At 45.0% G+C, this 25,328-nt stretch overlaps 1 protein-coding gene across 3 annotated transcripts in view; it reads right to left on the reverse strand.

Moving 5' to 3' along the window:
• Nucleotides 1–25,328, reverse strand: part of LOC118232407 (contactin-1a-like) — a 64,891-nt gene that overhangs the window by 11,087 nt on the left and 28,476 nt on the right. For all 3 annotated transcript variants that reach the window (XM_035427384.1, XM_035427385.1, XM_035427386.1), the window contains exons 2-16: nucleotides 22,574–22,704; nucleotides 21,779–21,817; nucleotides 15,917–16,043; nucleotides 13,962–14,143; nucleotides 13,442–13,537; nucleotides 12,772–12,978; nucleotides 11,302–11,413; nucleotides 10,552–10,733; nucleotides 9,920–10,044; nucleotides 9,192–9,309; nucleotides 8,741–8,891; nucleotides 7,279–7,406; nucleotides 4,185–4,363; nucleotides 3,672–3,795; nucleotides 992–1,153 (exon numbers count right to left, since the gene is read on the reverse strand). In XM_035427384.1, the coding sequence (XP_035283275.1) occupies nucleotides 992–1,153; nucleotides 3,672–3,795; nucleotides 4,185–4,363; nucleotides 7,279–7,406; nucleotides 8,741–8,891; nucleotides 9,192–9,309; nucleotides 9,920–10,044; nucleotides 10,552–10,733; nucleotides 11,302–11,413; nucleotides 12,772–12,978; nucleotides 13,442–13,537; nucleotides 13,962–14,143; nucleotides 15,917–16,043; nucleotides 21,779–21,817; nucleotides 22,574–22,628 (1,987 nt within the window). In that variant the 5' untranslated portion in view covers nucleotides 22,629–22,704. The remainder of the gene's footprint in view (nucleotides 1–991; nucleotides 1,154–3,671; nucleotides 3,796–4,184; nucleotides 4,364–7,278; nucleotides 7,407–8,740; nucleotides 8,892–9,191; nucleotides 9,310–9,919; nucleotides 10,045–10,551; nucleotides 10,734–11,301; nucleotides 11,414–12,771; nucleotides 12,979–13,441; nucleotides 13,538–13,961; nucleotides 14,144–15,916; nucleotides 16,044–21,778; nucleotides 21,818–22,573; nucleotides 22,705–25,328) is intronic.

The raw sequence follows: 25,328 nt of genomic DNA on the forward strand, positions 1-25,328 counted from the left end.
TAGAGCTCTGGGTTCCATTGCTGATACGGGAAGAGATCATGTCATTGGTGACATCACTAAAACCTTGGGAACAGAAACAATTGCTGATTTTTTCTCTTTTACCAACAAAAAAATTAAGGGTTTTTGTCATGAGGAGCTTTATAAAGTGCCATGAGACATTTATGGCACTTAAGGCTGGACGGGAAATTTTGATATTGTATGAAAAACAAAAAAAAAACAAATAAAAAAAGGAAAAATGGTGCGAGGTATTCGCACGAAACTGACAATATGGCACCAGCTGTGAAGAAGCTGGTCTCTCAACACCAGGACTCTTTCTATTTGAGTGACTGAAACTCTCTTTTTTTTGCTCCCTCTTCAGCAGCGCCATGACAACAGCCGACAGTCGTCATGTCGACAGTAGTCGACGACGACGTCAACTGTCAAAACGGTGTCAGTCTGCCTGGCATTTGAAAGCCAGCAACAAAAACCATGGTGTTTAGCCCTGGCTTATCATTGGCTAAAGCTATTAGGAGGGTGACAGAGGGTGAATGTGATTGCCGCAGAAGCCAGTGCACGCTCGCTGGCATCACAGATCAGGTGACCCGCTGCAGTGGAACAACAAAGACCTTGCTGAGCAGTGGGGAGGGGTCACATGATCCATTTCCGATTTGATGCCACCACAATTAGTTAAGAAATTGGTCCTCTGTTGGTGACAAATACAGCAACTCCATATAGTGTAATATTTCAGGACCCTATATGTAGATAAAAATCTTTACATTTACTCACTTAGCAGACGCTTTAGACCGAAGAGACTCCCAAGCTTATTATGGCAAACAGCACCAAGGGCCAGATTTACCAAGACCTTTAGCATGTGCAAAATCCTTTAGCATTCACAAGACCAATAGATTTAAAAAAAATTTTTTTAAACTGGACGGTATAATTTGGTCTCAAAGGACATCCCCAGATGTGCCTGCTGTTGCATGTGCTGGCCAGCAGGGGGGAGCAGACTCACAGGTGGTGGCATTCTTCCACTCTTCAGGATCCAAGGAGTCTCTGTACTGGATCGTGTACTTGGAGATGGGGCTGTGGTTGTCTGTCCCTCTGCTCCAGACCAGCTTCACCGACTTGTCCTTGACCTCCTCCACCTTCACCCCACCTGGGGGCCCGGGGGGGCCTAAACAAGGTGAGAGAGAGGGAGGGGAGGCCATGTTCAAATTTTCCAGCTAAACATTTGTAAAGCACAATTTGTGTGTTTGCTGATGCAACATTGTAGAAAAAATAGCATTGAAGCTTTTGTCCTACCTGGGTACATAACCTCAGCTTTATCACAATATATCCAGCTCTGTGAAATCAATATGTGTGTCGTAAATTATACGTTGCTGTAAATTGTATGCAAATATATATTTCCAGTCACGTGGCGTTGCAATTACCTACTAAAATATTTAAGAGTGGCTAGAATTTAAAAAGGCATGCCTCATGCCCGATTTCAGATACATTCATAAAAATGCCCGCATCTCCTGACGTGTAGGCAAGGAAGAAATGACTAACTTTACAGCAGGTGAATATCAGACATGTGGAACTGGCACATATTGACAGCTGCACAGTGCTGGTGAAGGGAGGCACGTGCTCTGCTGAATGCTGCCTCTCACCACTCTGCACCGCTTTCTGAAGCGCGGTGAAGGTGTCAACGGGCCATCGCCATTCAAGAGGCCCCTTTTCAATGGGGGGGAAAAAAACAGCAGCGTGCTCCCTATTCAATCTCCACACAAAAAAAAAAGCTTTTCAATTTATTTTTATGCCTCACCCCGCCCCCCTCCCCCTCCCTCTCAGAACTCGAATGCTCAGTCATATTTATGGGCCCATCTCACCGCGGTGATGTCGTCTGTCAGTGGGCAGACTGTAGAACAGCGCACGCCAGTGAAGCGAGCGTGGGCAGCCGCCTCTCTGCCCGTCACTCCGCTGTCAAACTGTCAGGACTGACGCGGTCTCCGCGCCGGGGAACCGCGCCGCTCACGCAGCCGAGACGGGCAGACCGCCGCCACCTGACTGGCCACAGGGAGGCGCTCCAGAGCATTGAGCTGGGGGGGGGGTTGTCCCCACATGAGAACACAAGAACATGTTCCCACACGGCACTCCCATTTACTCCTCAAACAGATAAGGCACGCGGGCCCCATCATTCTGTATCACTTTACAGCAAGGTGGTGAATAATTACATTTCATATCAGTAGAATTTTATACAGGGGCACTTTCAGAAAGACACAGGTTACAGAAAAATCAGCACGGAAGGAAAGTCTGGACATGAACCCCCAAAAACCATAAAGTCATGTTAAAAAGAGAATGGAAGTAGTGGAGAGAAAAGAAAAAAACCTCTCAAAGGAGCCAAAGTTAAAGGGTGGGCTCCTGCTCTGCTTCCCCCCCTGGCAGCAGCGCTTCAAATCCTGGGCTCAAGGGTAATGGGAAGGTGGTGGGGAACCTACTGGGGCATGCAATCACAGTGGCTTAGAAGACCACAGCACAGGGAGGTAGACAAGATGGTTAAAAAAAACAGTGTGACTCATACCTCTAGTTGATGTTGACAGCGTGTTCAGATTTCAGAGTTGTTTGATAGCCTCTAACAAATCCGCCATTGTCATAGCACCAGTTTTTTTTTCTTTTCTTTTTTTTTTGGTCCCCTAAAGTCAGCACAAGGGCCCGTAACTGAATTTAACGGTGTTGGTTTTTACAAATGACTTGGAACTAAAGGCTTCCTGACTGCGAGCTATTTCGGTTTCGCCTTGTCCAATTTGAAGCCCGTAATGTTTCATGGAGCGATCATCGCACCTGATGCTCCCCAGCAGGAGATATTTTATAGCGTCAACGCCTGTAGCCAATAATAACTTCAGAAAGCATATGGCGTATGGACGTGCCACAAAAAAAGACAGATTGCTGCGATACTTGGAAGCTGACAGAAAAATAAAAAAGGAGTACTGAATGCCCTTTCAGAGAGAAGGAAAAGAAGAGAGAGAGAGAGTAAGATAGTCAGAATGAGAGACAAAGAGAAGGAGAGAAAGAGACAGAGAGATTTAGGCAGGAAAATTGTGTGAGGGCAAGAGAGAGAGAGATAAATAAAAGTTAATGAAAGAGCCCAGTTTGTCTACTCTCCATGAGACTCAGAGTTAATTTAAGACTAAGCTATAACGGAATATGTATTCACATGTACATGCTCTGCTGACATATTTACATACACTGCCATCCATCCATCTCAATTTTATGAGTGAAAATGGCTTTGGTGACAATTAAGCAGGGCAAGAGTTATTTAACCCATTAACATTCATGACTCCAACCTTTCATAAGGACACTTCTGAATGAAGGTTTTCATTGTTTTAAGTTCTTTGTCCAAGGCCCTGTGAGGCGTAATTCCTCCCCAGTTTCACTCCCTGGTGTGAGTCATAGTGATTCAATGGTGGCAGATTAAAATGTGCAGGAACTGTAGGGCAGAGGTGGAAAATCCAGGTTTAGAAAATAAAAGTGCCGCCCAGTTCATGGGTGGAAGAAACACATGGCAGGACTTTTACTTTCTGACCCCTGGACTTTCCGCCTCTGCCATAGGTAAGAAGGGGACAAAGGGCAATGCGGACAAGACCATTTTTGGCTGAAATGCGGGATTGTGAAGGAACGCCCGCGCCCCCTGCTGGCCCCTGTGAGAGCCTCACCTCTCACCACCAACTCGGCAGAGGCAGTGCTGTTGTCCACGACGGTGTGGGCGGTGCAGGTGTAGCGGCCAGAGTGCTTCAGCTGGGTGTTCGCTATCCTCAGCTCTCCACTGGAGTCGCGCGTCTGAGAGGGACAAAGCAAAAAAAAACAAAAAAAAACACGCATTTTATTACTGCTTTGTTATCACTTATTTACTCAAACCACACGTTTGATTTCAGAGGTCCCCATACAAATAAAGCTCCAGGCTTTAGTGTGTGATGTGCCCTGTCGTTTTGAACTCAAAAATTATTTAACTTATAATAACAAAACAGAAAAATAAACAGGAAGTAAGTAGGGCCGTAAAGCCAAAACCAGTCTCAAAAAATTAAGGCAGTGCTCAATTTAAGTTTTATCATGAAAAATGAATATAGCCTGCCCCCTGGTGGCCATAAAATATACTGTAGGAAACGTTTTTCTTTGACAGTTGCATATGTTAAAAGCATGTAAAAAATGAAACGTCTCATCTCATTCACCCCGGCCTTGTCGCGCTGGTAGTGCTCCCACTCGCGGTCGAAGTCGACGACGCGCCCGTTGACGGACCAGATGAAGTCGATCTCCAGGCTGGGGTCGTGCGATGCCGCGCACTGCATGCGGGCGTCTTCCCCCACCGTCACGTCGGCGTTCGACGGAGCCAGCGTGATCTTAGTGGCCTCTGAAACCGCGCGGGGACAGAAGAATAATAACAAGAACACACTTATATCCCACCGGTAGAGCTGGACGTGGATGAAAACAGCGAGTTTCCTGTTGTGCATTATGCTACTATTAGGGCTGGTTTCCCCAGACACGGATTAAGCCTGCAGTCCTAGACTAAAAGCTTTTTTTCGGTGGAGATATTGAAATTTTCTTTTTTATTCCAAAACTAGGCTTAATTCATGCGTTGGAAACCAGCCATTAGTTATTTAACAGATGATCCTAGGGACAAAAATGCATTACAAAAATGCATACAGAACGCTTAGGCAAAGTGCCGAGAGGAAGTCCAGTCGTCGGTATCACAACCCATTACATTGCATTACATGACATTTATTTGGCAGACGCTTTTATCCAGTGCGACGCGCAGTAAGTGTTATTGTAGGAGTCATTACATAAACCTGCAGCATAAGCTAGAATTACGCAGCAGCCGCAAGAGAGAGACCGAGGACCTAGCGCTTCATGCAGCAAACGCGTAAGGTTATGAAACAGGAAGAATTCTACACACGTGGAATAGGATAAGGGTAAAAAAACCCACACACATTCAGAAACTACATACTTTCTATCTCCATTTTCATATTTAATATATTTAATAATTTACATTCAATTTAATTTTAATAAAATGTAATAAAATTTAATTAGCTCTTCCACTGTTCAAAGCATTTGACAGGTCTGTTAGCACACTGTCCTGAATTAGTAACCAGGGCAAGTAAAGGGGAAAAGAAATCCAGAAGGTTCCAGCACATGATAAGGGGGGCGACATTCATGAAATAAAGTCTGTTACAAGAGAGCAATAGGAATGGAAGCATTTTATTGCCCAGCTGAGAGGTGTGAGCAAGTTTTGGAAGAGTGGCTTCCGAGCACTGGGAAGGCGCACATTGCAAGTCTCACCACTAGAGGGAGGGAGAGTTAATACATGATGGAGTGTTAAAAAAGAAGGGAGGATGGTCTGAATGTCAGTGTGACACTGGGGAAGCAGGGAGGGGTGTGTGTGTGTGTGTGTGTGTGGCAGGGGGTGAAAGGAACAAGCATGGAAATACATGTAATTCTGAACACACAGAATGCTAGCCAGCTAGCAGAGTACTAAACTAGCATTTCCATAAGATGAAAGTCTGGAACTCCATAGTAGGGTTTGGGTCAGCTGATTTGAAATGAAATGAAATTAACTCTCCCAAACTGTCAAATTGGTTTGGTCCACTGAAAGCTCAAATCGGTCCTGGACCAAGAGATTTGCAAGCAAGTGGAAAAAAAGCCTTCAAACTATAACTCAGGAGTTAAGCCACATCTGGTCTTTAACCAGTTTAAACCCGGTCAAGTGATTTGACTCTGTAATCAGCTGCTTTAATTGCCTAATTATGTGCTTAATAAGAATGAAAACCAGCGCGCCAGGGTTGGCTGCCCCGGCTATAAATTATCCTGAAATAATATTGATATATCTTTTCAGAAATTGAGCAAAAATGTTTATCTGCCAGTTCATTGATTGGTTTGTTTGGCAGACGCTCTTGTGTACAGCAGCTAGCCGGCCCAGGTGACCTGGAAATGAAGCATCGCACTGCATGCTAATATGCAAAATATAATACCCAGAACACAAAGCACAGCCAATAACACATCCAATAACGGGACTGAGCACCCAGCCCAGAACGAGCGCTGGAAATCTAATCATGCAGCTGTTAGCGGTTTTAGCGTTCCTGTAGTACCACACAATTATCCTCAACAGCAGCATTACTTTGCAGACTCTCACAACACGCATTTAAATTGGCATTCGGTGAATTATAAACACGGCTTTTGGTCTTCCCTGAATGCCATTTCACAGTGGGGCGAGGATGCGGGGGGTTGTCCCCAGATCCTGTTCCGGAAGCTAAGTGGAGAACAACGCCCAGATTTTGGAACCTAATATTCTCTACAAAACAGAGTTGATTGCTGTAACACTAAAAATGGACAACACACGGTTGAAGATGAGGAATTTGAAAATAATGCAGACCACTTAATCCATATTGACAGGTTTCACGCAATGTCACTGTATTTTCCATCGTGTGAGATCTTTAATTGAGATTTACTGTCACACATGTTAAGTTTTGAACAGAAATGAACATGGCCTCTGTACACTGTGCTATAAACACATTACTAATTATGCTGAACTGAATTAAGCTGCCACTAGATCTTCAGCAGAGCAAAGCTCAATCATTTCTAACTGCTAGCGAAGCAGCCAGTTTAATCAAAGCAGGTGTGAGTAGGAAATTACCTTGCATTGCCATATCACCCTGGATACAAGCATCTGCCACAAAATAGATTCTGGATAACATTACTTGAAGTGCATGCTATACAGTCTGCATAATTATTTCATAAGCATAATGAAACACCTGTTATAGCCAGGGAATGGTGGCATGTTACAGCTAACGACAAATGCCATAACACTGTCATGTGTATGCATAAGATTTTACAAAACCAATTCAAAAAAATAATGATACTCATACAAGGGGCTTCTGTATGGTTTACAGGGTTAAGACACCACACTTGGTGTGTGAATCGAATCCAGGATCGAATCCAGACCGTACCAGTGCCAACTGTGGCCGGTAGCTCCATAGGGGACGCGCAATTCCCGATTAGAGGGTTCACTCAGATAGGTTTTCCCGTGCATCGCTCTCTAGGGACCCCTGCTGGACGATAGGGCCCTGGTGGATTCTCTTTCATGCTCCATCTCCCTGGTCATAAGCTTTAATACACTGCCATGACCGGCTATTACACATGCCGTGTCATGCTTATGACAGAATTATGTAGGCATTACGGCGTATAGTAATGTCATGGAATTGCGTGAAAGCTGTGTGGAGGTTGGAATTAGCTGCACAGGTGGGAGACGGTGGTTAAGACCTGTGGTATTACCTGTGATGGAGAGGTCTCCGGTGCTGTTGGCTTTGCCCAGGTGGTTTTCGGCGAAGCAGGTGTACCGGCCTTCGTCCATCTTAGTGACGTTCAGGATCTCCAAGCTGCCGTCGTGCCAGATGTGTATTCTGCCAGGGGGGAGACAGGCAAGAATTAGGCTGGAGAACCCCTGGAAAGCCCTAACTCGCACCCTCACCCTAACCCCTGGAGAGCCCTAACCCTCACCCTAACCCTAACCCCTGGAGAGCCCTCTCCCCTTCCAGCCTGGCCACAGCGCTCACGTTAGCAGCAAGGGCACTGCCGGGAACATCCCAGTTTAAATACGGGCCGGATTCCCAGAGCCTGTGACCTCTGACATGCACCTCCTCTCGCTATTCAACCACAGCCCAGTGTCCCGTTTATTACACCTGATTCGCTGGTTTAAAGCGCTGCCTTCACCTTTGACCCCCTTCATTGAGCTGATGAGGTAATATTGGTTACATGCAATAAATGGCCCACAGGCTCATTTCTGAACCATGCACTGGAGTACAAGCCTGGCATTCAAGGCTACACAAAAGAATAATGACAGAAGGCTCCACGCAAATGGCTAATCAAATTCCATTTCTTTACAGAGGACTTACTCATTTACTGATTCCTTATTAGCATACCGAGTTTTTAAGTTTGAGTGATTGGGGCTTTGTATGATTGTCCTTATGTAATATAAACAGCAAGTGATTGAGAGCCTCTTGACTGAATCATAATATTTAATACAAATGCTCTCTAAAATTATAAAATGCTTCGCTCTAATCTTGCGTTCTGATTGGCTAATGACTCCAGCTGTGCAAATATTCAAGGTTTTATCACACTGAGAATTGAAAGTGCACATGGGAATATCACTAAAAAACATAAAGCTCTAATAGCACAAAACTATATTCAATATAAATAATATTCAATAATAAGCACTATACTAATAAAATCAAATATAATTTACCATTACAGGAATGAGCTCACTAGACGACAGGATTCTGTAAATATCATTGTTTTAATGATACTGGCACTGTAGCTAGCCAACATAAATAACATGAATCTGAATCTTCACTCAAGACTGGGACATGTTTCATAAGACCCCTCTCCCTACATGGCATGCCCCACCCCTCTCCCTCTACATCCCACCCTGCCTGTAACCTGACTCTTCCCCTAACCCCTCCCCTCTTCCTCTATGTCCCACCCTGCCCTGAGGCTGACCACTCCCCCAACCCCTCTCCTCTTCCTCTATGTCCCACCCTGCCCTTAAGCCTGATTTGTACTTCGCCGTACAACCCTTTCGACAAGTGTCATGCGACAAAAATGAAAGTGTTCTTTTTCCATGGAAATATGCCACGCAACACTTGTTGAAATTGTCGTGCGACGAAGTATAAATCAGGCATAGCTCCTCCCCTGCCCCGCCCCAACCTCGTCCCGCTCACATGCCCTGCCCACTGACCGTGAGGAGTTGGACAGCAGCTCCGTTCCTTTGCTCCAGGAGATCACGGGTCTGGGAGAGGCCTTCGGCTTGCACTCGATGACCACGCGCCCGTTTTTGGCTCCCAGAAGCCTCTTCTTCACAGGGTTGCGTTCAAATGTGGGCGCGCAGGCTTGAGGGAGAATTTTTTTTAAATACAGAAAAAAAATGTTTGTTTCATTAGAACCTCCTGCATTAGTCATTGTCCAGGCCTGAAGCAGTGCGGTACTGTAGGTAACTGAGGAGTCTAGATGGTTTGAAAGGTCTGTTCTAGTGCTTATGCTTTCGTATGTTCTGATATCTATGTACGCTGAGAAGAAAGCGACAGTCTATTTTCACAATCTGAAATGAGAATCAAACTGCATCTGAAGTGGTGTCACACACAGTGTCCTCAGAGTGAAGAGGGAATTGGCGTAAAAAAAATGTCACTCACCAGTCACGCGCAATTCTGCGTTGGCGTAGATCACTCCGTGTTTGTTCTCCGCGATGCACTGGTACATCCCGGAGTTCTCAGACGAGAGCCTGCTAAACTTCAGCTCCCCTTTACCGTACTGAAAAGGAACACAAAGTGCAGAGGCTGCAGCACAGTCGCACCACGACAATATCCTAACCCTAACTATGGCTAACAAATCAACGGTAAACACCCCTCCTCACTATAAGTACCAAACCTGCATCAAGTTGTATTTCAAATACTTAATCATATATGCAGCAGTCCAGCAATATTCACAACAAAACGGATTTTTGAAAGTAAGTTTTGGTTAGTAACAAATTTCATTAAAAATTCTAGTGTTTTTATATTTTGCCTGCATCCAAAAATCTGGAGTATTTGAAATTACATTACATCCAAGCATTTTAAAGATGCTTTCATCGAGACCAGGTTTCACAGATTATATTTTTACATAGAATCAACTTATAGGGCTAATACAGCCTGTTCCTGAATATTTTGAGGTTTCAACCAGTGCGAGCTCCCCAAGATTTTACATCTTCACACATTTTCACACCATTTCTAATTAAAAATAAAGCGATCAGCGACAGTCGATATTTCTAAGGAAGTGATGTGGCCAGTTTGGTGTCCATTCAAAATCATGGGAAGTCATTCCTTGGCGCCGCCCCCTGGAAACACATCACGGAAATGAGAGAGGGGCTCAATGAAGTCCTCACCGATTCTCCATTCTTCAGCCAGCGGATGGACGGCTGGGGTTTGCCCGTAGCCTGGCAGGACATGATGAGCTCGCTGTAGATGTCTTTTTCCATGTCGGTCACATGAGCCGTCCACTCTGGCGCAGCTGCGGAGGCACGATATCAAAGCAACCAATCACAGCGGAGCATATTTTTAACTCGGAGCCCGAGGGGCCCAATCTGGCCCTCCGTAGCCTCGGCCTCATGACCACTGAGAAGAAATAAACTATTATTCGGATGCTCCAAAGAATTATAGCCGTGTCTAGGCGCGCATCTGGGAGTGAGTATTTCTGTAAAGCGTCTTTTGTGACAGCGTCTCTGCAAGAACAGCTGTGTTCAATTTGGTCTGAATTGAATTAGTAGCCGCAGACGCGGTCTGCCAGATCAGAAGCGCATCCCAAAAAGACACTGTGTAGAAGTTGTTCTCGTTCTCTCACGAGTCCGATAACGACCCGTGAAGCTCCCCAGAGGCTAGAGGACATACCAGCGGATGAGATTCAGTGAAGACTAAGTCACGGCAGGCTAATTGAGTTTTGGGTCTGGGCATTGTCATGGCCTGTGAAATGTACGCACCAGTGTCCCCGAGGGTGAATCAGCCGCTAGCGTGGCAATACCTTCCACTCCCAGCCAGGCCTCGTGCGAGTCTTTGCCTTTGACGTTGCCCGCCTCGCACTCGTAGGTGCCCTCGTCCTCCATCTGCACGTTGTAGATTTGGAGCGTAGCTCCCGACATGCCGATCTCGTGATTGGCCGGCAGCTCCCCCTCCACCTTCCGCCACTGGATCTCCGGTACGGGGCTGAGAATAGCACCGGCGGCACGGTCAACGTGGTCAATGGAGCGAAGGCACTCACCGTCAACGACCTTCACCACGGTCTAAACTGTCAACTCATTTATGCTCAACACTTTCAGCACATTCAATATGGTAAAAACTATCAATTCATTTATGGTGAACACCTTCAAAACCTTTAACATTGTCGAAACTGTCAACACATTTACAGTCAACACCTTCAAAACATTGAACTTGCTCAAAACTGTCAACTCACTTATGGTCAACACCTTCAATAACATCAAAATAATCTAAACCATCAATTCATTTATGGTCAAACCCTTCAATACCTCCAACGTGGTCAAAAATATCAACTCGTTTTTGGTCCTTAGTGCAAACAGCTTGAATCTTGATGATGGTAATGACAACAATGACAACCTGCAACCTGTGTATAAACCTGCACATTACATTATCCCCTTTCAAGAAACAACAAATTAATTTGAAATAAAACAGGAAAAAAAATAGCTTTGCAGTACAGGGAAATGAATTCCCAAACACCTTCATTTCACAGAACAGCACTGCTGAAATTGCGACTCACTTTCCCAGGGCAAAGCACTCCAGTGTGATGTTCTGTCCGACCAGAGCGTAGGTTTTTGGAAACCTCACTCTTATATCAGCCGGGTATCTTCTTGGCCCCTTTCTGCCGATTTCTAAAGGGAGGCGCCAGAAACAAATACGTCTTTGTCCCAAACATCATGGCGCTTACTGCATATGACATCACATATAAACAAGCGACACAGTGAGCATGTTTCAACGTTCTGGATTAACAAAACCCCAAATGTAGACTAAGGCACTACCTGGAGGCAAGACTGATCCACAAAATAATCATCACAAAGTGAGGAGAGAGTGAGAGAGAGAGATAGAGAGGAGAGAGAGAGAGAGAGAGAGATAGAGATAACAGAAACTCAAGGCATTTGTTTACGTGTGGAAGCACGCGCGGGCTGTGCCTTTAAGGCTGAACGCCGCGCGCATGCTAACAGGAGGCACCCGTCTCAGAGCACGAGTGAAGAATAATTAATGGACCTTCGGAGACCCCTGGAGCAGCTGCTCTCCTTTCAAGTCTCCTTACAGACCTTTCCACTTTAAAAAAAAAACAAACAAAGAACCTTTCCTAACTCCGAGGCTTGGCTTTTCATCTCTTTCTTTCTCTCTCTCTCTCACACTTGGTCTCCTTCCTTCCCTCTCTCTCTCCCTCCTTTCCTCTCACTCACTCGCTCACTCCCTCCTGGTCAGGCTAGTATGTGCCGCCTCCTTGGCGGGGGAAAGTCTACAGAGCGCCTATATTACTCACCCATTCGCCTCGGTGGCATATATTGAATTTCACCCGTCCCAGAGGGGGTCTGAATGTTTACCGAAAATATCCATAATCCTTTAATCCCCGCTATTGAGATTCCACCAACTGTATCCTCACAGCAACTCAAAGATGTACTTTTGACTCAACCCCCCCCCCTCCCCCCTCCAGAAAACCCCCCTATCACCATCTTATGGTACGCATGGGGAGAAGACGGAGACGCCCGGTTGGGAGAAATAGGATTATCACGCTTGGCAGCCGCCCTCAGCTCGGCCTACTGCTTTCGCTTAGATTTGCAAGGGCTTCCACTGAAACAGCTGCAGCAGATGCTTCCGGAACAGACAGAGGTTTTACTCAGTGATACAATGGCAATGTCGTACAGGAGGCTCCTGCTCAAAGGCCAATTTCTCGACCTCTGTGCAATGTCAACAACGGTCCACTGCGTCCAATTCCCACAAACCGCCCTCTGAGCATCTGATCCTGGTCCTGAAAAGCCATAGAGTCTAGCAGCTTTTGTTGTTACTTAGCACTTAATTGGTCAGTTAAAGCACTTGATTACTCAGTCAGATAACTTCACCTGGATGGAACTGGTTACTAACTTTAAAGATATTTGAATAAAAACCAGCAGACTATATAGCTCTCCAGGATCCAGAGTCCAGCACCTCTGATCTTTTCAGTGTCTGAGCGGGCAAAACCCCGGCAGTGCCTGTCACTCACGTTCTGCCTGCGGGACGAGGGGGATGAACTTGCTGAAGACGCTCTTGGCGATGGACGGGCTGGACACAAAGCAGGAGTAGTTGCCACTGTCGGTGGACTCCACCTTGGAGATGTAGAGGTCCCCGTTCTGCTGGGACACGAACCGCCGCTCGTCCAGCTGGATGAAGATCGGGAACTCATCCAGCATCCAGCGAAACGACAGCTCCGCTGGGGAGAGAGAGAGAGAGAGAGAGAGAGAGAAGGAGATGCTCAGTATGTGATGTCGAGTACAATGAATTCAAAGACTGCAATGGGTATTATTATTATTATTATTATTATTATTATTATAATAAAAATGTTCAAATATTCAACTAAGGTTCTTTAAGAATTAGTCTAAACATCTCTTATTGGAACTGCAGAACATATCTCCTTTAATTTAACAAAAAAATAAAAGGAGAACTCATTTATGAAAAAAGGTTACAGGCCTAAAATACAACGTCAATCAAAAATATTTCAGCTTTTCAAACTGAATCATTTGTCCCCTCTGCTTACAGTAGATTAGGTGTTGCTGGTCATGGGTGGTGCACGCACACAAAGGCACCAGCAGGGGGCAGGGTTTCATGGAGTCGCAAACACACGTGTGTAACCTGTAGAAGAATGGAAGGGAACAGTGTGCCAGTATGGTAGTTACCTGGGTTGTGTGGGGGTGTTGCACAGAGTAGCACCGCCCCCTGTCCCTCTTTCACATGCACAGCCCTCCTCTCCTCCGTGGAAAACATGTCCAGGTCTGGGAAGAGTGGTTCACATCCATTAACAAGACAACAAAAAACAACCATTAAGGACCAACAAGAACCGACATGAGAACCAGACCTAACTGATGGATCATATTGAAAATATTAATATGTGAAGAAATCAACCTTTTCTATTACTACAAAATGTCCCGTGGGCCAGTCAGTCAGTTAAATTCAGTAGTGCTTACGTTCCTCAGGATACTGATAACATATGCTTATTGCCAATGTGCGGACCGAGCATGGGAAATAGATCTGCTGAGCACTTTCTCAACCTCCAGAAGTGGGGGGGGGGGGGGGGGTCGATGCTACAAACTTTAAATGTTAAAGAGCCCCGGAGAGCTGGCAGGGCTGTGCGTTACGTAACAGGAAGGGGTGCTAGGGTGGGGGGGGGGGGGGGGGGGGGGGTTAGGCGTGACTCACAGCCGAACGTGACCGTGGCCCCCTTGCTCAGGACGCTGCCGTATCGGTTCTGGGCCAAGCAGGCGAATTTCCCGGCATGCAGGCTTTTGACCGGGCTGCTGATCACCAGGTTGCCCTCCACCTGGCTGAAGTGCTTGTCGGGCACCTCCAGAGGATGGGTAAAGTTGTCGTTCAGAATCCACCTGGAACCACACAGACATCCGCCCATCAACCCCTGTCAACCAACCGTGACAGTCTATTGACAAATCAACTCTGCTGTATAGATATTACATCCCTTCCCACACAGCTGCGAGTGCTAATGAGAACATTTTCCTATTTCCTTGTTTACATACATACTTACGCAGCCTATTTATTTGTTGTGCTAAATAAATGATCACGGTTCGATGCTTAATAATGCCCCAGCCTGTGTTTCTGAAACTATAATAAACAAGGTAAAAGTCACAAGGTAGTAAGAGTTTTGTGACAGAGCCTCATAAGCCTCATCACACAGTATTTACTCCCAATCTACTTAAAATACCCATACTTAAATGAATGAACTGAGAAATCCTCTCAGAACATCAGGGCTGTTGAACTGCGTTAAAATGATGAGAGCAAGATGGTAAACCTTCAGCCTCCTTCTTCAGCTGAGCTGAACTTGCTCCTCTGCCTGATCTGCAAATTCAGTCTTAGACCGCTTGTTAGTCACAGCAGGGGTTCGTGAAACGAAGTTTCCACCTCAGCTTGTGTTCACTGGTGCAAAGCGAGGGCCTGTGGTCACATGACCACGCAGAGAACACTGAGCGGAGTTGTGCGGGTGGAGGAGACTTAGCCTCCAGTGAAGTGATGTTGATAAAGGCGCACAGAAACGGGTTGGGTTTTGAGACCCGCAAAAACGGCACACGGCGTGACATCCCCACATCACAGCCTGGTGTCAGGGGGCCTGCGCGCGTGTCGGGCCCCAAGCTAAAGGGCTTAGCCTTTCGGGAACCTCCGTTCAGAAAAAACCTGCTAATGTCAGAGCCTAGCGACCCACGCTTCAGGGCTAGGCAGCTGACACACCGTCTGCAGACAGGAGTCATGCTCCCAACCTCAAACACAGCGCTGGATAAAATCACCAGAGCATATTACCCATACAGAGACGTTTTAAAGGCATACCATGCAGAATTTTTACCTTGAAAATATTTTTTAAAAGAACCATGCTTAGTCATATCTATGATGCACTGGCAATCTCTGTCTTTGCACACATTTGCTGACTCCGTGCTCCCCTGCTTGCATTTCTTCTTCTAAAATGTGTTCAGGATGTTTCTGGGCGTGATGCCCTTATCAGTGTGGGGAGCAGAGGGTGTGGCTACAGAGCCCGTGGGGTGGGATCAGGTTTCAACAGAGCATTTTTAGCTAGCTGGCTATTGAAATGGCAGAGGTGAAGAAGCACAAGTACAAAAAAAACTGAAATGACAAGCTGACAGGGCTTGTTCAAAAACCAGAGTCAACCTTGGAATTACGTTTCCTTGATGGAGGCAGGCCGTAAAATAAAAACGGTGTAAAAACGTATATAATATATTAAATAGAGGCTAGTGGGCGGGGTTCAGGATGGAGGAGGAGACTTCTTTGATTCTAGGCACAGGACCACAGCAAGGCTAAAAATACTGCATAGTATGTCTTTAAACAGTACAGGATAAAAACCCAGAGATAATGTTACTCAGACTGGTGTAGAACAGTACAGGTAAAAGGTGTGTGTTAGACTATTTGTAGAACAGTACAGGTAAAAGGTGTGTGTTAGACTATTTGTAGAACAGTACAGGTAAAAGGTGTGTGTTACTCAGACAGGCTGGTGTAGAACAGTACAGGTAAAAGGTGTGCGTTACTCAGACAGGCTGGTGTAGAACAGTACAGGTAAAAGGTGTGTGTTACTCAGTACAGGTAAAAGGCATGTGTTACTCAGACAGGCTGGTGTCCAGGTTACAGGTATATGTTACTTGTAAGTGGCTGGTGGATCTGCTCGCGCTCTGCAGCTGATGGTGATTTTGGCCTCCGGTGACTCCTCCGGATAGATCAGGTCTTGTGGCTCTTCCTCGAATACTGGCCCGTAACCCGTGTCATCTTCTGCAAGAGAAAACAGCACAGGCCCACAGCTCGACACGGCTCTACTCAGCAAAACGCTAGCAGCAAGCTAACGCTGCCTGTTGAATCGGCCAAGAGTGACTTCATACCTCCAGCTGGAACTGAAGCACAAACACTTCAGCTTCGTTTCTTTTCTCAATCAGCACCAAAATACGAGCCAAAGGAAGATGTCTTCTAATACGCAATCGCAATGAAACAAAAATTCTAAGCTTTCCTTTCATTCCGCTACCTGTTATGTCATAATCACAGGATGATAAGTAGTTCCAAGTTGTCGTCACCCAAGCCAAAGATCTATGCACACCAAAACCCGATGAACAGAACATGAACATGACTTCATCAACAGGAGATATTGATTATTCTCTCCTATCTGCGTTATCTTTGTCAGATAATTGAAAGTACACAGAGAGCTGGCGCGTTCACTGAGGGAAGAGCACTCTTTCAGAAACTAATATCCTGTTTGTACGCTATCTACGGAAAGACAGCATTAATTCTGCAGGAGAACTCGGAGAACGGAAAGAAGGAAACGCCGCGACACTTAAAACGGCTCTCTGAGGCATTACAGGCAAAGGACAAAAGGATTGGATGTTCCCCATGTCCCGAAAACTAACAGATGAAAACAGAGGCGGTGAATCTGGACACCTACTGAAACTCTATGGTGAGGGCAGACTCACAGTTCACAGACATCAGATTAATGAATATATTGAAGACAGGCTTTGGTGCGCAGTGGATGTACGTCGCAATGCACAATGCCAGAGTTCTTTAGATTACTGAAACGCAGTCATTATCAGGCCTCTCCTACTGGTTCCTCCCAAGGTTTCTTCCTATATACCACCCAGCCCATCTAACAGAAAATGTTCTCCCAATGTTACGGGAATGTTCTTTTAACATTATAATATTGCCGCGACATGGCAGCAATGTTGCGAGAACGTTTTGTTGTCAGCTGGGGAGTGTTATCTTGCCATTGGCTTGTTTTGCGGGGGTTCAGATCGGGGCATACGGTGACGCATGCTGTGGCAAATTCTTTGTAAAATGCGCTATACAAATGGCAGTTGATCGACTGATTGGTTGAAATGAGACCAATCGCCTTAAGTCACCCAAAGCCATCACTGACATGACTAGTGTTACACATCTTGCCTCTGTTCTGTATGTAACTGGTACTGGATGTACCATAGCAGCGAGAGTAAGTTGTTTTGCTGAAGACAATTATAATTCATGAGTTAAACAGCAGCCTATTGTTCCGTTTTTAAGCACACTGAGAGTAAATCAACTATTCTGACTGTCTGACTTGAGTCCCATTCAACATTGTAGCGTACTGTAAGGGCAAGACACTTCGCGATTGTCGCTGCTATTTCAAATGGTAATGATGTCATCTGAAGAACAATGTCTGAAGAGGTCAGACCTATTTTCACTGCCTCTGCATTGTCCTTGTGATATTAGGACTGTCAGACACGCGGGCATTATTTAACAAGTGACGTTTTTCCCTTCTATATCGCTACCAGCTTAAATCTCTGACGTGACTTGGAGAAATGCAGGTTCTGCCTGCCTTTGGAAATTCCATCCACATTGCTTGAATGTTCCTCCACCTTTTTCCATCACCAGGCTATTTCTGCATGGTTTATTGTCTTTGGCAGAATAAACACAAAATTTGCAGCCAGTTGAGGTGTGAGAATTGCCAGCGCCTACCCAAAACAAATGCCTCTACAGTCCTGTTATTGATTTTACCATTTAAAAGGAACAATTTAACAATTTACTCATTTGGCAGATGCTTTAGCCAAAAGCAATTTACAAAACTGCATTTCACGTGGTGAGCAAACACCACTGGAGCTAGATATGGCCAAAGCTACAATTCAATAAGTGAAACAGTCAAGGTCTGTGCTTCAGGACCGGTGAAAGAACAGTAGAGAAAGGTTTGTTTGTTTGTCTGTTTTTTTTTTTTTTGTAAGCAGAAACATTGATATGTAGTTTGAAATGTTCTTATCTGCCTTCCTGACTATTATAAATTCCTGAAGGTGCTGGTACTGACTGGCAGCCCCAGATGGTGGTACATGATTGGTTATTGTCTGTGACTGGCATCCCAATATGGTGGTGTGTGATTGGCTCTTGCATCACCAAGGAAAAAAAGTGACGACTGGCAGGTGCCACATCAGAAGATAGAGCTCATGTTCAGCAGTGCCTCCCCCTCACCCAACTAACTGAGAGCAATGCAACAATGAGACAGGCTTATGAATGTGACTGGCAATCCCAACAAATATGGAGAATAGGGGACAAAAACTGGGGGAAAAAATACACATCTTTTGAAAACACCACTGAAATAAAAAGACACCTCTGGAGACATGAGGGATATGTTGCTGGCAGTCCAACAGTCCACTCGCAATTCTGAATTCAGTTTTCAAATGAATTAGCCCGACTGGGTATCTGAGTAATTTATGTCTACCCTTCCAAGACCTGTCATTAGTTTGAAACAATATCAGAGGGAATACATAATATGGGATCCATGCAAATAGACTAATAAATAAAACAAGTCTTAATCAAGCACAGCGTTAGTCAGATTCGACATGCCTGAAAACTATAATTGGATTAACCTTCACACTACTGAAAGGGGACTCTCCAAACACATATTCACAGCTTCTCCTCTGTTAACTCTTCTTTGTACAATTCTGATAAATTTAAAAACAGGAAAGGAACAGAAATAGAAAGGAGGATTTGCAACAGAACTTGTATCAGATCTTCATTACACTGCGGTTCAAGAAATACCTCAAATAATGAATTTTCAAAAAGCATTATGCAACTATTATGCAAAAACGTTACGCAAACATTTAAAATCACAAAACGAACGCAGACAATGATTCATTATGAATACTGAATCATACGTTTGTTTATAACTACAGAGTACAAAAATAGAATGGGCATGCAATTATCATTAGCTCTACATAAATAAAATCAGCCTTGCAATTATACTGGATATTTTAGTCCAATCTAATTTACAGCAGCGAGAAAGGAAGGGTAGAAAATTTCAGCATCTTGCAGTAATTGCTGTAAAATCAGGATACAAACCACACACACAGTTAATATGCATCTGTGGTTCACTCTTGATTAACTTTACTGTCATCAGCATCCCAACTTCCTGACAAGCCTGGTCTGCATTATGCCATGACAATCAACAGAACTCCAAGGGAAAATTCCATTCTGTTCTCAACTTGTTCATAGAAAAGACAATGAAACTATGCACTCATGAAATGCACCAGTGTTCTTCAACGCTGGGGACCAGATTATTATTTATTAAAGTACTGCACAGACCAAAAACTTTTCAGATATGATTGATAACAACGCATGATCAAGAATTGGACATGTAAAAAAGTAGATGGCTTCTTAAAATATACACAGCTGTTACTTAACAATATTTGTGACATCAGAATAAAACAGAACCGGCAACAAGAGCAACACCAAATGCAGGCACCACCTTTACCCCAAGTGCAAAGCTACTACACTAACTGACCAAAGGTATATGGACACCCCTTGATCTGGGGCTGTTTTTCATGGTTTGGGCTAGGCCCGTTAGGTACAGTGAAAGTAAGTGTAATGCTACAGCACGCAATCACATTCTAGACGATTCCGTGCTCCCACACAAGTTTGGGGAAGGCCCTTTCCTGTTTCAGTATGGCAATACCCCCAGGCACACAGCGAGGTCCATATAAAAATGGATTGTTGAAAACATTGTAGAAGAACTTGACTAGCCTGCACAAAGCCCTGACCTCAACCCCATCCAACACCTTTGGGATCAATTGGCCAAAGCCAATTGAAAGCCAGGCCTAATAGCCCAATCAGTGCCCGAACCTCAGTAATGTTCTTCTGGCTGAATGGAAGCAAATCTCTGCACCAATGCTCCAACATCTAGTATAAAGCCTCCACTGGAGGTTGTTACAGGAGCAAAGGGTGGACCAACTCCATACTAAAGCCCATAATTTTGAATGAGCACACTGGATGTGAGGTGTCCACATACATTTGGCCATGTAGTGAAGCTCATCCTCTCATCCCTGCGAAAAAAATAAATAGCCAAAGGCATTGTCTGATGGTATTTTAACTGAGGCATGCTTGATTAATGCTTCCGAGCGCTACAGCAGCTAACGCTCCATAGCGGTTGATTAATGCTGCCAGGCGCTACAGCAGCTAACGCTCCATATACTGCCTGACCTGCATCCATAAAACCCGGGCTAATTAAGCTGGCCGCAGTCAATTAAGCTGCTCAGACCAGAAGGGTCTCCTTCTTTAGCCCGGGGGCTCTCAATTCACTCAGGGACGCCTTACAGAAGCAATATACTGCAGTGGAATGTATTTATCAAGGTCAGAAATATATATTGCAGCATATCAATATATTGCAGTATATTCTAATTTCCCTGAAAGAGAACCAGGAGGCCTGAAGCCATTGGTTCTAGTATCGTCTGCACGGCTAAGACAAGAGAGTGACTTGTGATTGAAAAGCACAAACATGCATGCTGTCATTAAGAGGAGCAAACAGTTTGGCTAATTAGCCATTCTCAGCGTGCGGCCTGATTAGAGGGTTGACAACTCTCTTGCGATTGGCTGCCGACGTGACTGCCAAAAAGGGGGCATGATCAAAGGACGAGAAAGCAGCAGGACTTTCCAAAGAACATCCCTCTCTCCTTTCTCTATCCCCTTTTCCCTGTCTCTGTTTTTCTTCTTCTCTCTATCTCTCTCATCTTTATCTTTCCTTCCTTCATTGGTTGCCTCTAGGTTTCTCGCCTTTCTCTGCTTCTCTCACCGTTGTTCTTTATCTCTGTGTCCTATCTTCTCTCTCTCGCTCTTTCCTTCCTCCTTCTTTCTCCTTCTCCCTCTTGCTCTCTCCATCCTTTTTCTGTCTCCATTTACCTTCTCTCCTCTCTCTCTCTCCTTTCTCCATCTCTCTCGCTCTCCCTCTCTCTCCCTCTCTCTCCCTCTCTCTCTCTCTCTCTCTCTCTCTCTCAATTTGATGGAATTCTAATTAGCCTCTCTCCACGAGCCCGTGTGGTGTTTGAGAGCACAGTTAAGGCATTCCCCCCACAGCACTCGTTTCCGACAGACCGGCCAGCCAACCGCCTCCTTTCCGAAAACGGCGACACCAGAGAGCTCGCCCCGCACCAAGGTGAGCGCGCCCGGCATCCTGTTTACCGCGGAAACAGCCCCCGCGCTTCCTGTGGAACTGTTGGCTCATATGCATATTTTAAGGGCTTTTTTTTTTGGAATGCCTTCCAGCCCGGCATTACCGGATTCACACCTGCCATGAATGACTCACGAGGAACGCGTCGCCCCTTCTGTTTGTTCCCTTTCCTCCGGCTCCTTTTTAGCAGTGTGTCCTTTGAGCCCGGTGATGAATCGCAGATGTGTGCCTCATGCCAAAAAGACTGCTTATCCATAAACATAACTTCACCTGTGGGGCGCCATAATACCTATAGCATTTCACCCTCAGCTTGGCTTGTACGTCTCAAAATTCACAGACTGTTTTCAGAAGATATATACATAATAGAAGATAAAGTAATACGAAAATGAAAAGTCTCAAGTTGTCTTTGTGGGGTTTGTTCTTTAGGCTAACAGGCACTGCTCTGTATGCGTTAGGGTGCTAAAAACCAATGTAGGTTTTCACTTTGGAATGATGCTCATGGTTAAAACAACAGTGAGAAGCAGAAGTGATGCAGTGACTGCATACTGATCACATGACTCACCTCCGTCGCTGTGCAGTATATCAGCAAGCAGCAGAGAACCTGAAAAGGTGCGATGATAAAAATTATGTTAGTTCATTCAAGTAACACATACGTGTGATGGCAAATGTGTGTGTGTGTGTGTGTGCATGTGTGAGTACATGTGCATATTTGTGTGCATGCACTCATTCTGTTACTTATTACAAATGCACATCATGACTGGTGGAGCCCCCCTCTGGGTCCTGTGCCAAAGCAGTCCCATCCTCTCCCTAATCTACTGGGCTCAAATTTAATCTACAAATTACTGTAGCCATTTCCTCAATAAAAATAAAAAAAAACTAAAACTTGCAGACAGGGCTGTCAAATGTTCTGTGAATAGTTCAAGTGCTTATTAAGCCTAAAATTGCCCCCAGTCACCATGAATCACATCCACAGAAGTAAACGCTGCCCAATATCGTTGATAATAAAGTGATTTCAAAATTAAGACAAGACAACTGCAGAGGAGTAATTGAGTTTTTTTTTTAATGATTCCAGAAATTTGGGGCAAAGGGGAAAGGAGGGGGAAAGGTAAGAGTTAGCCTTTGGTGCTCCTCTTTCATCTCATTTTCTCCGTGATTCAGCTTTTGCTCGAGTGTCACAAGAAAGAAAAGAGCTGTCATCTCCTCCAATCAGCCGAGATTCTGTTTTTTCTCCCCCCTCATATTAACCTGCGGAGACGAGTTCACCGCGGTCCCGACACGATTGACGCGCGCATGCCGACAGTCCGGATTCAGCCGGTTGCGGTGGCAGTTAGCGGCGGAGGCTGTAAATCGCGCTCACCAGTACAGGAGAATGCCAAGTAGAAGACAAACAGAAGGGAGGCCGAGAGCTGCATGATTCTCTGTCCAACGACGCCAGGGGCAGCACTAGATTAGCGAGCGATGCGACATTAGCATGTGCGGCCTGGTTTCCTGTGAGAGAGGAGAGACAGAGAGAGAGAGATAGAGAGAGAGAGAGAGAGATGCATGCTGGGAGTTTGCATCACTACAGTCGAGGCTTTTATTTCATAGCATTAACGTTTATAGTGTCATCTTAACAGCTAAAATAATACTTTTCCATCCTCAAAGACAGTGCACTGGCTTTAAAAACATTTATTTTTTAAAATAGCAGCTCTTGCACAGAGTGACACCTCTTCAGCTCAGAGAGATGTGGGCAGTTTATGAGCAGCCACGCCTAGAGGGCGACGGCCCGGGCCGCAAGCTGAGAGTGACATCACCGACTGCCGCTACGCTAACGCGGCGCGACGGGAAACGTCTGCTCCGCGCGGGAGTCCGGCAGGCCGCGGGCCCGGGGCTTCAGTCGCTGATTTCCCACAATGCACTACACACGCGTCCCACTGATCAGGCCTGAGGGGAAGCTGGGACAGCGAGGACAAAACACACGGCTCTAACCACACCTCCATGATCTGTCTGTCACCTCACTCCGCACTTAAAGAACAGAGACAGCTAAAAGCAAAATGATAAACATTATTATTATTATTATTATTATTATTATTATTATTATTATCAGTCCTTTTAATCTTTTTGAAAATATTGATTCCTTCAATTTGTAAGGTCCAATCACATGGGATCCTGTCATTTTTCCAAAACCTCCTCTCTAGATGCGGAAGAGAGCGGATTACTGTCTGTGTCCCTATAATAACAACAACAACAATAATAATAATAATAATAATAATAATAATAATACATTAATTGTGGAGGAAATTTCACACAAGGAAGCAAACAACTCAAAGTTTTTCCCGGTGGAGGTGAAGAGTGGCAGGTTGGTGATTCAAGCCCCTCCCACAGTTGAGTTGCTGAACTGCGCAGCCACAGTAACGGATGGGCGCATGTCACACGTCACATGACGTGCTCTGCATGGCGGCTTCACCAGAGGGGTCGCTGTTGAGCAGCCTGGACGAACGGCAACCCTCCCTTCCTGGATGACACTGCGCCCGTTTGTGTGTTGTGCACACTGGGATTCGTCTGGAACGCCATCATACCACCGCACCAAGAGCCTTTTAATTCAGCTCGATACGGTGCCCAAGAGCTTGCTCTTAAACTTAAATCACCAACCCTCACAAACCCTTTTCAAATGGAAATGGAATATACATATCAACAAGATCTGTTGAGACACCATCCATGGTCTATGAGTCTATCAGCCAAATGTCACAAAAAGAGCTTAATCCTACCAGATTAGGGGAAAAAAAACATGCTGTTCTTAAAATGGGAGATAAAGTAGTCTGAACCAGAGCCAATCATGGCAAGCATCAAAAATCTATAAACTACCACAGGAAATTACTTCATTTATTACCCAGAATGCAATGCATTTAGATGTCAAACGTGTGAAATTAAGGCGGAGAAGAACTTCAGTTAAAGCTGAGTTTGGCACAAAATATGTGCGAGTAAATGACAGCTTGAGGCACTGACTGTCTTACCAAGATTTTCTAAAGAGGGGAATATTTTGGGGGGGAGGGGAAATCTTCGACTTTGCATAACAAATTGAAGTGGATATTAAATATTTTTTAATTCTCTGAAAATTCTGAACTTACGATAATGTGTTTGAATAGAAATTAAAAGTGACACTCTACTAAATGTGTCATACAAACTCCAGCATAAGCCATTTTAACAGTTAAACTAAAAGAAAAACAGTAACTACAGAATCCTGCCTGCACTCCAGGAAATTAATCTGTTTACTCCATTCCAAGTATATTAGAATGCCAAATAGGTCACAGTTCACTGGAAGTCAGAGCAATTGAATTTTTCTTATTATTTCAATAACAGTCTACACATGTAAGGAAGGAACCGGGTGAGTAGGCTTGGTTTGGATTAGTGTCAGTTTTTTTGGCTTTGGTTTGTTCGTCAGTGCAGAAGCTAAATAGATGTGTCTACAACTGGGCCTTAAATCATCAATGATCACCAAGCAGAATTAATGCTATTGTCTGCGCACCATTTTCGTGTGACAGAGAAAGTCTGTGTGTTTGTGTTCGTGTGCGTGTGCCTGTGTGTGTGTGCATGTGATTCCATGTGCATGTGTATTTGAATGTGTGTACATATGTATGTGTGCATGTGTGTATGCATGTGTATCTGCAAACATGCATGTGTGTATGTGTTTCCGTGTGCGTGTGTATTTGCATGTGTGTGTGTGTGTGTGAATGTACATGTGTATGTGGTTGTATACATGTGTCTGCATATATGCATGTGTGTATGTTTTTGTGCGTGTGCTTGTGTTTGCATTTGCATGTGTGTATGTGTGTGTATACGTATGTGTATGAGTGTGTGTGTGTGTGCGTGTGCATGTGTGTGTGTGTGTAAAACTGCCTGTGACGTGAGCTCAGCTCTGCTGCCAGAGACACACAGAGGGGGGTTTCATCTTCACGCTGCCGGTATCCTAGCAACACCTTTTCAAAAGGAGCGGTCGCATTTGGACACAGCCTTTTATAGCCGTGAATAAGAAATACAAACGACAGGGATATTCTAGAACATCTTTGTTGTGGGCGGGTTGACACCGCATGCTGTGCTAGTTGATTTAGCATTTCTTACAACCTTTAGAAAGA

The sequence above is a fragment of the Anguilla anguilla genome, chromosome 7 (assembly GCF_013347855.1).
Source record: "Anguilla anguilla isolate fAngAng1 chromosome 7, fAngAng1.pri, whole genome shotgun sequence".
Classification (NCBI taxonomy): domain Eukaryota; kingdom Metazoa; phylum Chordata; class Actinopteri; order Anguilliformes; family Anguillidae; genus Anguilla; species Anguilla anguilla.